The sequence below is a fragment of the Camarhynchus parvulus genome, chromosome 13 (assembly GCF_901933205.1).
Source record: "Camarhynchus parvulus chromosome 13, STF_HiC, whole genome shotgun sequence".
NCBI lineage: Eukaryota > Metazoa > Chordata > Aves > Passeriformes > Thraupidae > Camarhynchus > Camarhynchus parvulus.
In genome coordinates, this window is record NC_044583.1 from 17,435,144 (window position 1) to 17,448,840 (window position 13,697).

The 13,697-nt window shown below is 61.2% G+C and overlaps 1 protein-coding gene across 1 annotated transcript in view; it reads left to right on the forward strand.

The window, feature by feature from the left end:
- The first annotated feature begins 4,213 nt into the window (after positions 1-4,213).
- ARHGAP26 (Rho GTPase activating protein 26) overlaps positions 4,214-13,697 on the forward strand; it is a 101,548-nt gene continuing 92,064 nt past the window's right edge. Inside the window, exon 1 of the mRNA XM_030957789.1 lies at positions 4,214-4,367. Coding sequence (XP_030813649.1) covers positions 4,214-4,367 — 154 coding nt within the window. The remainder of the gene's footprint in view (positions 4,368-13,697) is intronic.

Genomic DNA, 13,697 nt, shown 5'->3' on the forward strand with positions numbered 1-13,697 from the left:
GCTGCATTCACAGCCAAGGAAAGGTCCAAGGTCAAGGATCAGCCCTCTTGGAGGGCTGTCAGTACAACAGGTCAACACACAGCCTTTGCTTTACAATGGGCAATTCAAGGGCATTCCTTATGGTGGTCTAATGGATTATCTGGAGCAGGGTTGTTTTATTTTTGCCATCTACAATGCCTCATCTGTGTCTAGCCCAATAAAATAGTCCTGGGAGCAAGGAAGATGTGAGTGTGATACACAGCCACATAACAAGTAGACCTTGAACATTGCTGCCTGAGGGCAATTCCAGGAAACCTCTGCTGTAGCTCCTGCATTCTGGCAGTCGGGATGCCTGCTGCTATCTCATGGGGTTTGGTGAAATGCATTAGTGACCCAGTGGGTGGTTTTCCACCCTCCCTGGCCCTCTAACACGGGTTCTGGTTTTTGCAGGGTGGGAACGCTGCTGGGATGGGGCAGCTGTTGGAGGGAGGCTCGGAGATCCCCCGGGGAGAGCCGGGGGTGAGGGTTTATGTCCATGATCCCCCGAGGAGAGCCGGGGGTGAGGGTTTATGTCCATGATCCCCCGAGGAGAGCCGGGGGTGAGGGTTTATGTCCGGGATCCCCCGAGGAGAGCCGGGGGTGAGGGTTTATGTCCAAGATGCCCCGAGGAGAGCCGGGGGTGAGGGTTTATGTCCGGGATCCCCCGAGGAGAGCCGGGGGTGAGGGTTTATGTCCAAGATGCCCCGAGGAGAGCCGGGGGTGAGGGTTTATGTCCCGGCGAGGCCCGGGCTCCGTGTGCGGGGGCTGAGCTCCGGGCAGCCCCTCGCGGGGCTCGGGGGCCCCGAGGTGCCCGCACGGGGCCGGGAGCTGCCGCGGGGCTTGGAGCTGCCGTGCGGGGACGGGGACGGGGCTGGCTCCTCACCTCCCGCTCCTGCTGTCACCCCAGCTTTCCCAGATTGCTGAACTTGACTGGCAGAAAGCTTTCCCGGAGGAGAAGGGGCTCCTTGCGCCGCGTTAGCCACGGATGTGTCACAGCACCCAGTGACAGTGCAGCCGCCGTGAGGACGGGATGCGGAGGTGGAGGATGCTGCGCTCAGATCAGGGAGCTGATCCAGCTGAAAGCTCACTCTGGAAAGAATTGCTGTTTTTCAAACAAACCGGTCGGATCCAGCTGGTTGTGGGACCCACCCAGAGATAACGCTGGGGAGAGCAGCTGGGGCTGAGCTGATGCTACTGCAGGGAGGGAGTCCCAGGCTGGTTTGGGATGGAAAGGGCCTCAAAGACCACCCAGTGACACCTTCCACTGTCCCAGGGTGCTCCCAGCCCTGTCCAGCCTGGCCTTGGGCTCTGCCAGGGATCCAGGGGCAGCCACAACTGCTCTGGGCACCCTGTGCAGGGCCTGCCCACCTTCCCAGGGAAGGATTGCTTCCCAATATCCCATCTAACCCTGCCCTCTGGCAGGCTGCCCCTTCCTTCCACAGCCCCCAATTATTTGATCCAGAGTCACCTAATCTAGGTAGAAACTGCTCTCTCTCTTTTTTTTTTTATATTTTAATGCTGGAGTAGTTTTCTGCAGATGTTCCCAGAGTGAGTGAGCTGTGGGATGTGGGCTGGTGAGTGAGGGAGAACGTGCTAATGTGTGGTCAAGGACGGCTCAGGGGTGGGAGTGTGGGATTGGGGCAGCCACAGCTCCGCTCTGTGGGAAGGGTGTGTGAGCACAGCCCTGCAGAGGCTGGCAGGAGGACTGGCTGTGGCCAGGGCTCTGTCCTGTGCTGCTGGATTCCTACATCGTGTCCAGCTGACCCAGCTCGCTTGGGGTGAGACAACCCAGCTGCTTGAAACGATAAATCAAAGCAGGCAAACATGGCAGGGATTCCAGAGGGATGCAAGCTGTTGTCATCCACAGGCAGGAGGATGTGCAAGTCTGGGGTGTTTGTTTGCTTCTTTTTCCCTTTGGTGATAAACGTTCTCAGGAATGTGCTGGGATTCTTGGGGTGTCTGTGCGCGGCCATGAGCTGGGCTTGATGATTGCTGTTTGTCAGGATATTCTATGATATTCTTTTGCAGTTTGGATGCACAATCCCAGGGAAGTGGGGCTGGAAGATATCCATGGCTGTTCCTCCCCAGTCCTGCTGCCCTGCTCCCACATTTGGAGCTCAAACACAACGAGTGTCTCCTGATGAATGCAGCCAGAAAAAGGGGAGAAGGTTCCTCACTGCCTGCCTGAGGCCTTGCTTCCAGTGGTATGTGTGGTGCTTCATGTGTGGCAGAGCTTTGTATGGCCTCGATTCTGTCCTCATCAGAAAATGACAGTCTAGGCATCATCATTTTCTGTGGTTCTGGAAAAGCGCTGAAAAAAATTCAATTTTGAGCCCCAGATATTTGCATTCTCTAAGGCGGTGTCCTATAAATCTAGTTAATCTTCTCTATTAGCAGTAAGTGCTGGAGCGCTTTTAAGTATGAACAATGGTGATGGAGAAGGATAAAACCAAAATAGTGTTCTTGTGGCTTTGTGCAGGGTAGAATTAGGGAGCATAATCCAAATAATAACATCTCATGCTTTTATGGGGCTGTGTGCATATGGCGTAAATGACAGCTCATTAAACTTTATATCCTGCCTACAAGATAAGCGTGTAATTAGTATTACATCCTTTTTTATAATTAGGAGGCCTCATCCAAAAAAATGTGGCTCACAAGCCATATTTGAAGGCGGTGACTCAGCCTGAATTAGGCTGTGTTGTGAGGATGGAGAGAATCGTGCTTTAGAGGACTGAACAAACAGAGACAAAAGGTTGAGCTGGTGTCAGGCTCCCGCTGGAAAACACAGGTGGATGAAGTTTTCAGCGCCAGGCGTGGCCGGAGCCCGTGCTGCCAGCCCCAGCTTTGTGCAGGACCGAGCTCCGGGAGCGCTGGCCCGGTGCCCGTCACGGCTGGGCTGACAGGAATGCTCGGGGCCAGCGGGGCGCACGGGGATCGCAGCCCCTCGGGGACTGTCCGCAGGTGTGGCTGGTTGTCACAGCCCGGGGGGACAGATCAGAGCCCGGGGGGACAGGTCCCGGCCCCGGGGACAGGTCCCGGCCCCAGGGACAGGTCCCGGCCCCGGGGACAGGTCCCAGCCCCAGGGACAGGTCACGCCGGCAGCCCTGCGGCTCCGGCCCGGGGCTTGGGGCGCTCCGCTCCCGCCTGGGTGCCGGTGCTGGTGCCGGGTTTATTTTGGGGTTTGTTTTGGGGCGTGCCCTGCCCGCGGGGATGGCGCTGATGCTGGCGCTGTGTCCCCTTGTCCTGGATCAGCCGCCCCGGCCCCGCGGGGAGGAGCAGCTGCTCTGTGCCCGCTCCGGGGAGCTCCCGGCCGGGGAAGCAGGCGGCGAGCCCGGGCCGCATTCCTGGCGTGCTCCTCAGGGCTGTGGGGAGAAGCCACCGGGGCTGTGTGTGCGGCGACAGCCATCGGCTGGGGGGAGCTGTGACGGCATCCATCCTCTATGGAGGGAAGCGCTGACAGCATCGTCCGTGGGGCGATGCTTTTGGGGACACGGTGCGGGGACAGGGCCCCACAGCTCCTCCCGCGGCCGCTCCACATCCAGCCCTTCCAGGAGATTACGGCTTCATTCTCTCAGATCACACCACTAAGCCCGGGCGATAATCTCCCGCACAGATGTGCGATGATGGGAGCAGAAACGTGCGAGCCGCCTCCCGGCCGGGCGCGGGACGGGCCGGAGCGGCGCTCCCGCAGGCCGGGCGCGGGTTTCCCGGCGGCGGGGCCGGGCAGGGTCACGGGGAACGGGACGGGAGCGGGGCAGGCCCGCGGGGAGCGGGGCAGGGCACGGCCGGGCCCGCCCCGGGCAGAGGCGGCTCCGCAGCGGCGGCTCCGGCCCAGGTGCGGGAGCGGCGGGGAGGGCACAGCCCCGCCCCGCCCCGGCAGATGATTGGTCGAGCGGGCGAAGTGGGCGGGGATAGGCCGTGGCGGCGCGCTCCCATTGGTCGGCAGTGCGGGGGGCGTGGCCCGGGCGGGCCCGGCCCGGGCGGGGCCCCAGCGCGGCCGCAGCGGCTCCGCCCCCGCGCGGCTCCGCTCCCGCCGCTCCCCGGCCCCGCTCCCGGCTCGGCTCGGCTCGGCCTGGCCCGGCACCGCGCTCCCGCCGCCCGCCCGCCCCGGCGGCCGCGCGCCTCGCCCCGAAAGCCCTTCCGTTCTGCATCTTCTCCGGATTTTTGCGCGCTCGCCCCCGCCGTGCCGGGCAGCATGGGGCTGCCGGCGCTGGAGTTCAGCGAGTGCTGCCTGGACAGTCCGCAGTTCCGGGAGCGGCTGCGCTTCCACGAGGCCGAGCTGGAGAGGACCAACAAGTTCATCAAGGAGCTCATCAAGGACGGGAAGTCGCTCGTCGCCGCCCTCAAGAGTAAGTGCGGGGCTGGGGGCGGCCCTGCGGAGCCGCGACCCCCGCCCGGCCCCGGCCCTGCCCGCCCGCCGAGCCCCGCCCGGCCCGCGCTGCCCCCGCCACGGGGCTGCTCCATCCGGGACCACCCGCGCCCGCCCGACCCCCCCTGCGGGCCGGGCCACGGGGCCGTGCCTGCTCCGGTTCCTGCTCCTGCTCCTGGTCCCGCTCCTGTCCGGCGGGACGCGCACGGTGCTCCGGGATGTGCTGCCCGTGGTCCGTGGGCACACGCGCGGTCCTGGTTCTGGAACATCAGCACACGCACGGGCCTTGCCCCGGTCCATCCAGGCATGTGTGCTCCATCAGGGTGCATCCATCGGGACGTGCCGGGCTCCGGCCCTGCTCCAGCGGGATGTGCGTGGCCGTGGTCCCTTGGCACGTGTGTGGTTCTGGTCCTGGCCCAGCAGGTCCCGGTCCCTGGCCCTCGGGGGCCGCATCCTTTGGGGGCGGTTTTTGGGGCGATGGGTTGGTGCCTGGTTCCCCTGTCCCCCGGCTGTCCTCTGTCCCCGGTCTGCCCAGGGTGGGGATGCCCGGAGCCCCCCGTGGCTGTGCCGGGCTGACCCCTCCAGGGCCATTCCTGACCGTGACCAGAGGGCCCCTCCAGGGCTGTTCTCTGTCTCCAGGGGAAGCGGAGATGGCTGCAAACCGGGGAGGAGCGGTCCGGGTGGGAGGTGGATGCAGCGCTGCAGCTGTGGCTCCGGGGCTGGGGACACCCTCACCTGTGGCTGGCAGTGTCCCGGTCCTCCCTGATGCCCGGGCTGGGCTGGCTCCTGTCCCCGCGGCCGGGGCTGGGGACACCTCTGCATGGCTGCCAGCGTTGGCTGGGCTGTGCCCTCGGGTGCTCTGCTCCCCAAGCTGTGTTTCTGCGGTGCTCTCATGGGGTCATTGGGGTTTTCTCTGTTTTAAAGTGTCTCTGGCCCAAATCACAGGGCGTTTCTCTATCCAGGGGTGCCTGTACCCAGCATGCTGGCAGCACACGTGGTCACCGCTCTGTGCCATGGGGTGACAGGGGCACGTCACAAACACAGGTGCCATGGAGCCCCTGCAGCATCACCTGCCGTGAGCCAGCCTGGCCGGGGTCATTGTGGGGCTGTGGGACAGCGAGGTCACCCCAGGGTGCACGGGCAGGTGAAGCGTTCCCAGCGCCCTGTCCGTTCCCAGAAGGGCTGGCTCCTGCTCCCTCCCCTCTGATCTCCCAGCGAGCCCCATGGGTGTAGTTCCTCTGTGCTGAAGTAGCAGCTGGTAACATCTGGCGTACAGGGACTCCCATTGTACCAATTCTTGGCATTTGGGGTTAAAGGAATCTCAAACCCGACAGCTGTGGGTGCATTTATGGTTCTGCAGGTCTGAGCTGTGTTCTGCTGTGGAGCTTTTGCTGAAGGCAGCAGTGCCTGGCCCTGCCTGTAGCATTCATTTTACCCCAGAACAAATCCTACAGTGCTGCTCTTCACAGAAAATACATTTTGGGAGTGAGCTGCTGAGTCCTGAGATGTCTCTGGGCTTAGTCAATTAGCTTGCAGCAGGTGCTGGCTGAGGTGCTGGCTGTGCTCTGGCCCTGGGCACGCTGTGTGCAGTGTTTTGGGGTGTGCTGTGAGCCCCTCTGGGCTCCTGTCCCCTGGCCATGGCCGTGGCTGTGCTGCACGGGCAGGAAGAACACTCGCTGGCCTCTGGAGATAAGGATGTTTTTATGGCTGAATTGTTTTGTAGCTCCTATTGAATGTGTTCCTGGATTAGCCCTTAATTCCTGCACAGGGCTGGGGGGAGTTCCAGTGGTGGCCAGGCTGCAGGGACAGGAATAATGCTGATTCTGCTGCAGGGTAAATCAGTGCCTGCCCTGCCTGCCCTGTGCCACCTCCCTGGCACGTGTGGCACCGTGGTGGCCCCAGGTGCTCTGGGGGAGCGTTTGGGCCGTGTGGGGCAGGGAGGCTGGGAAGGGGTGTCCCCTCCCTGGCTGGGATGCTCGGCCCTCTGTGCATCCTCCTCCTGCTGTAGGGGTGACTCCAGGGGCTGTGGGGCTGTGATGGCTCCGGCTGATCCCTGGTGCTGGGTGGGATCTGGGCCGGCTCTTCCCACCTGTGTCCCCCTCGGTGTGGCAGCTCCAAGGTCTGATGTGTTGTGTGAGCCCTTCCAGACCACCCCAGTGCCCAGCAGCAGGGGTGGAGATGCTGCAGGGGTGAGGAGCTGCTGTGCTGCCTGTTGCTGGCTGTTGTGTCTGTGTCACTGCTGCAGGGGCTGGGATGTCACCCCCTGAGCCTGTGCACATCTGGGGCCACTCCTGACTGTGACCAGGGGTTTGCTTTTCTTAGCCAGCTTTTATTTTTCAGTGGTGTTTCCAGGTGGTTTTGGTTTGTGTCCCCGTGGCTGGGCATGGTGGCCTTATCTCGCTGTCATTGTCTCCATGCTGCTCCCCAGCTGCTGTGACTCGTGGCTGTGGAGCTGGGCAGGCTGGGGGCAGCAGACCCCAGGCTCAGGACGTGCTGCCTGTGAGTGAGTGGGGGGTTCTGGGGGTCTCTGGGCCCTTGGGCAGTGAGTGCCTGCAGCCAGAGTTACGTGAGGTCTTGGCAATATCCTCTCTCCTTTTCCTTCCTCTTGCCTCTTCTGCTGAATGTTTCACATCCTCTGTCTGAGGGCAGGCGTGGGGACAGCGTGTAACTGTGTGCTGCTGAGGGGCTGCTGGGGCTGGGCACTGAGGGGAGGAGGATGAGGAGGGAGGAAGAGCCCTGTGCAGAGCTGGGCAGGAGCAATGCACGGGCATGCGGGGATGGTGAGGCTGGGGTAAGGACATGGCACAAAGTCTCTGCCAGGGTTTGGTGAAAGGGCTGCTCTGCCCTGCTTTTGCCCTCTGTGTAGGTACAGAGAGAAATAGGAATGATTCACAGCACTTTCTCCTTCCCTGAGAAGAAAGAATAAATTCAGAAGGTTGAAAATGATCCTCATTTGCTGAAGGGCTGGTCTTGCTAAATATCCTCAGATGCCAAGGGCATCTCTGGAGTGTGTGTGTCTGTGTGTACATAAATGCCGTTGGATCTTTTTCCCCCAGCGAGTTTCTGTGCCTGTTTCCATTGTCTCCCTTTGCTGCTTGGCTGGTATTCAGTGACCTGGTTTTCAGCAAAACGTGTCCCTCTTCCTCCCTGATCCACCATCCATAAATTATTCAGAAAGTTTTGCAGATGCAGAGACTTCAAGTGTGACATAAATAATGAACTCGAAGCCTGGATGCCGTGAAACTCGTTCTCCCTCCAGCACGGGGGCTGTGGTGACCATCAGGAGCAGGGATGCTGAAGGATTTGATCCCTTTGCATGTCCCTGTGCCTGTGTAAGCCAGGCAGGCGGCCAGGGGCTGGTCCCTGTGCTGGCATCACCTGCAGCCCCTGCGCTGGCACGGAGGGGGAGCTGAGCCCGGGCACCCAGAGGGTGATGGGGAGGTGCCCACAGCTCGCTTTGGGAAGCCAGCAGCCGCCTAGGGATAGAGGATGTGGGGCTGCAGGGCTGCCAGCCACTGCCTCCCCCGTGCTGTAGCACAGGGCTGAGCCTGGCACCCTCCTCCTCCTCTCCTCCCTGTGCTGCCGGGCGCCGTGTCCCGCTGGCCATGGGGCTCTTGTCCCCTTCAGGCCCTGGCCGCAGCCTGGTGCCCTGCCACGTTTCTGCTGGTTTGTTTTCCTTCTTCCAACTCCCAGGCACTAATTTGAAGCCACCAAAGCTGTCCACGCCCTGGCTGCTGCCGTGCTCCCACGGCACAAACTGCAATTTGTGTGCTGGGGCTGGGCTGGCTCTGTGGGCCCCCTCCCCAGAGGGCACACGGGCTGGGTCCCAATGGGGCTGTGCCATGCCCTGGGCTCCCACGGGAAGGGCACAGCTGGGCTGGTTTGGTGTTCTGGGTCCTTTTTTTGGGCAGGTCGCTGCAGAGCTCAGCGAGGAGGGACAGGACTGAGGGGTGATGCTGGGCTGGACCTGCATCCTGCAGTGCCTGGGAGCCCCTCTGGCCCCACTGGCTTCCCGGGGCACATGCTGGGCACTGTCCCACAGGTCCCATGCCAGCTCTGCCCCCCAGCATGTCCCCTGTGGCTGTGGGGGCAGCTCGGGCTGCCCCTGCTCCCAGCTGAGGTCTGCTGTCACAGAGGTGTGCTGTCCCTTCTGTGTGTGCCTGCAGGGTGTGACTTTAATGAGCTGCCCCTGTGTGCCTGCGCCATCCTGTGCTGCTGCCATGGGAATGCCAGCAGGGCTTTGCTGCAGCTCTGGGGTGTTTCCTGGGCAGATCCTGCTCCAAGGCTGCTGTGCAGCTCTAAACGGGCAGTGGGCTGGTTCCTGGTGGTGCTCTTGGTGTTCCAGACTCAGGGATGTGCTTGCTCACGGGCTCTGTTCCACGTCTCTGCAGCTGCTTGGTGACACTGAGCCTTTATGAGGTGTCTGTGCCCCTGGCGAGGGGTGGCAGTGCCTGTCCTGGGTGGAGGTGCCCCTGGATCTGCAGCAGAAGCGAAAGTGAAAGTTTTGCCCAGTGTTTGCTTAATTCCTTTTGGCACAAACAAGGCTTAGGCGGGTGACAAGGAAACTGACGGGGATTGCCCACTTTGCCACTTTGTCATTGTTTTTGTATCCTGCTCCCCAGGCCCCTGCTTCAGCTCACTCGGTGCCCCCGGCTGGGTGGGCAAAGGGCAGGTAGAGCACAGGCTGCTGTGCCTGCAGGGCCCTGCTGTGCCTCTGCAGGGACAAAGCCCCTGGCTGTGCTGAGCACAATCCCATCCTGGGGCTGCTTTGTGACCTGCTGCCGTCTGGGGTGACAGGCCCTTGTGCCCCAGGTGTTTGGTGCTGGGGAGAAGGAATCCAAAGCCCATCTTATGTTATTTTCATTCTTCTCGCTCTTCTGGTCCTGAAGAAAAGAGTCACAGCCCAGACCTTCTCACCACCTTGGTGCAGAGGGATCAAGGTGCACAGGTTTAGGTCTGGCCTTTCCAGGAGCAGCCCCTGGTTGTGCAGGTGCAAACCCGAGTGCTCAGAGCTGTGCTCTGCCCAGGCAGGAGAGCGCTGGGCTCTGCAGGCTCCAGTTTGGAGGAGAAGGAGCCTTGTGCTTGCTGGAGGGTGCAGAACCAGCAGTGAGCACCTGGCTGGGTTGCTGTGACCGCTGGCACTCATCCTGCTCGGGTTGTGCTGTGAGAGAGGGTGCTGGGGCAGCCCAGGTGGGTCACCTGTGCCTGCCCAGGGCTGAGCCTGGCACCCTCCTGTGCCTGCCCAGGGCTGAGCCTGCCCAGGGCTGAGCCTGGCACTGTCCTGTGCCTGCCCAGTGCTGGGAGCTGCTGCCCTGCCACAGGGAGGGTTTCCTGGAACATCCCTGCCTTTCCCAAGGAGCTCATTCCATGCTTGGAGGGGCAGGGAGGGTCCCTTTCTGCCCCCGCTGGGCTCTCGCTCTGCCTTGCAAACCACAGGGAAAGCACGTGGCTTTGGGTTTGGCTGGTAAAATGATTGCCTTTGATTTTTTCCTGCTTTGTTCACCCAGCTGAGGTGTAATGTGTAACAAGGCTCTCCTGTGTCAGGGTGCATTTCCCTCTCTTCATTCCTGTAGGAAATGGTTGGTGCAGGGAATACTTGGAGCTGTGGAGGAAGGACATGGTTATGGTTCAGCCAGTCCTGCACCAGCAGAGCCAGAGGCACCGAGGACTTCTCCCCCTTTGCATGACCTGTGTGGCTTGTGCAGCCACATCTGTAATAACTTGTCTGGGATTTTATTCAAATGAGGGACAGGACAGGTGATAATAGTGTGCTTCAGTTTGAGCACGAGCTGATCCTCCTCTTCCTCCCTAGTGGAAATTAGCAGCAGGAACACATTCCTGCTCGGGAGGTGCTCTTGGTGATGGTGGGTCTGCACTGTGAGCCCTGGAGGGACCAGCAGGGCTGGCAGGGCTGGCACCATGGGCTGCACACTTGTCCCACCCAGCTCTGCCCGAGTGTCAGAGGGAGCTCTCCCTGCTGGATGCTGCAGTGGTTCCCCCCGTGCACTGCTGTGGCTGTGGTCCGTGCAGGAGGATCCTCACACGCAGGAGTGCTCCCTGTATCCTCAGGGAACATTCCCCCATCTCCCAGGGGATCCCACCCCAGCCATGACCCCACAGTGCTGGCAGGTTTGGGGGCTGATGGAGGGAGCCAGGGAGGGCAGGCTGGGCTCCTGGGGTCTTGCAGGAGGCACTGGGTGGGTGCTGTGGGGCGTGGGGCTGGGCTGGAGCTGGGTCTGGCTGTCAGCAGCACTGACAGGGAGCCCGTGAGCACCAGGGTTGGGTGTGCAGGAGAGCCTGTTCATGATTCCATCTTTTACACTGTGCTGACAGAAGGCTCGTTAGCAGGGCTGGGAGCTCTCTCTAATTGGGAGCATGCCACAGAGCACCTCCGGGCACGTGTCCTGATAGCAGGGATGGGGACAGAGCCCAGAGGAGCTGCAGGGCCCTGCTGAGCCTTTTGGGATGGCAGGGGATGGCCTGGGATGGGCGGCAGCTCTGAGGGGCAGGGGCTGGCACTGCCAGAGCTGGAGGAGACTGAGAGTGCACCCCTGTGTGCAGGGAGGGACTCTGGGCAGGGGGGGCCTGGCAGGGGCTGTGAAGGGCCACGTTGGATGTCCCTGTGTGCCCTCAGCACCAGGAGGCACCCACAAGCTGTGTCCTGCTCATGCTTCCAGCATGGAGCAGAAGTGCCTGATTTGGGTCAGGAGGCTGTTTACCCAAGGCTGCAGATGTGCTGGCACAGCTTGAATCATCTGTCTCCATTTGTTTCTGCAGTGCTGCCAGACCCAGAGGTGTGTGGCATCACCTGTGGCCTGTGTGGCATCACCTGTGGCATGTGTGACATCACCTGTGTGCCCTGGATGTGGGCTGGGAGTGGAGGGCTCTTTAGATTTCCCCTTTTCCTTTTGCTTTGCTGTAGCAGCTCGCAGTGATGTTGGGAATCTCAGTGAGGAAATGCCGTTCCCATGGTTGCTGTGGAGGCTGGGAGGTGCCCGCTGTCCCTGTGCTGTCTGCAGGCTGGCACACGGTGCCCACTGTCCCTGTGCTGTCCCTGTGCTGTCCCTGTGCCCTCTGCAGGCTGGCACATGTGGTACTTCCCTGGCTGATTCAGTACCAGGGATGGCATGGGGCAAGGCAGTTCTGCCCTTGCTGTGTGCCAGCCCCTCCCTGGCTGGCACAGGGGGACCACCAACCCCTTTATTTGCACCCTAAAATCGGGGTGTGCTTCTCCCTGGAGCCCAGGAGCCACAAACCAGGGCAGGGCTGCTCAGGGGTTGGCATTCCTGCATGTGGCAGAGGGGCAGCAGTGCCAGTGTGGCCAAGCCAACCGTGCTCATGTGGTTCTGGTTTGGGGCATTCTGGGCCCCTTTGCAGCACCCAGCAGTGGGACAGACAGGGGGACAGGCTGTGCCAGGCATCCCTGGCTGGTTTGGGTTACTTCATCCTCGCTTTTCCGGGCTGTGATGAGTCGCTGTAGCGTGACCGTGGTGGGTGGGAGGGGAGGCAGAGCGAGGGGGAGCTCGTAGGAACCTGCACAGCTTGGAACCTGCACAGCTTGTTCACTGTGCTGTGAATCATCCCCTCCTCCTCCCCCGGGCACGCCAGCGGCTGTCACCGCCGGGGACAGGCGTGTTTTCCCTGGCTGCCTGGGACAGGGATGCTCTCCCTGCTTTCCTGGGACAGGGGATGCTTTCCCTGTTTGCTTGGGACAGGGATGTTCTCCCAGTTTTCCTGGGACAGGTGTATTTTCCATGTTTTCCTGGGACAGGGATGTTTTCTCTGTTTTCCTGGCATGCTCCCCATGCCAAAGGTGCTTCCACCTGCTCCGTGCAAGCGCTGGTGGCCCTGGGCCCGTGGGCTCTGACCAGGTAGATCTTTAGGGCATCACCCTGGCTGTTCATGGCAAGGATGTTCATGGCAAGGGTGGTTTCCAGCGTGGCTTGGAGGAGCTGGGAATTGGCTCCTCTGCCTTGGCTCCCAGTGGGAGCTGGGGGGTCCTGGCACGCCAGGGTGCAGGGGGTGTGCTGGGATGCTCTGTGCCCTGGGGACTGAGGGGGACTGCGTGTCTGTGCTGTGGGACTGAGGGGGAAGGGGATGCTGTGCCGTGGTGCCAGGCGGGTTTCCAGCACAGCAGCCTCCGGACCATCTGGCCCTGGCACGGGGAGCGGCGGGCACAGCGCAGGGACCAGGGACAGCCAGGGCTGAGGGCTGCCTGCTCAGCCCTCCCTGCACCCTCAGGCAGGGCTGGGAGCAGCCTGGGACAGTGGAAGGTGTCCCATGGCAGGGGTGGGATGGGATGAGCTTTGAGGTCCCTCCCAACCCAGGCCAGTGTGGCATTCCGTGATGCACAGTGAGGGAGGTGTGAAGGGCTCTCTGCGCCGAGTGACCTGTAAAAAGAGCTGGCGTGTGCCTTTTCCCAGCACTGCCTGCTAGGCTGTCCCTGTGCTGGATTTTCATTCTTTTTCTCGCTGAAGCAGCGTCTGTCCAGAGCGATGCCCTTGCTGAGTGCTGGTTGCTAAGCAATGTTTTACAAAAAACCCAACCATTGCAGAGCAGAGCTTTGGGTATTTCTCCCATGAATTCCAGGGGAAAGCCCAGGTTAAAGGCAGTGATTTCTTCCTGAAAAGGGTGGTCAGATACTGGCCCAGGCTGCCCAGGGCAGTGGTGGAGTCACCATCCTGGAGGGGTTTTACAGATGACGACAATGGTGATTGTTGGCTTTGGCAGTGCTGGGGGAACAGCAGGATGTGAGAATCTTGGAGGGCTTTTCCCACCTAAACTGTTCCATGGCTCTGTACTACACCCTGGGCTGTGCATCCCTGTCCTCACCCTGCGTGCCTCCCTAAGCTCCACTAGAGATTTTAATTTATATTTCTCTTTTCCTGCCCAAGCAGGAAAAATTGACTCATTGCCACTGATGTTCCTGCAAGCACAGTGGGATTTTTCCTGTTCTTACAGCTGAGGTGGAGGAGCACCGGCGACAAAAGGATTTCCGCAGCCTCCTTGGGAGGAGGAGGAGGAGGAAGGAGGTTGTGCAGAACAGTTCGGAGGGGCTGGGAGCTGACCCTGCCCCCTGCCCTGGCTCTGGGATGGGGACAAGGGTCAGGGGAGGCACTGCCCCGTGCCACGGCCTGGCTGGAATGTGCCAGGAGGGTCTCTGTGCCCATTGTCCCCTGGGGACCCCAATGCTTTGGTGCCTGCCCCTTGGGAAATGAAGGGAGCTCCCTGTGGCCCACCTATTGGCTAATGAGATTTAATAAGTAACTAATCCAGAAGCAGGGCCAGCGCCTGAGGCAATCTGCTCTGC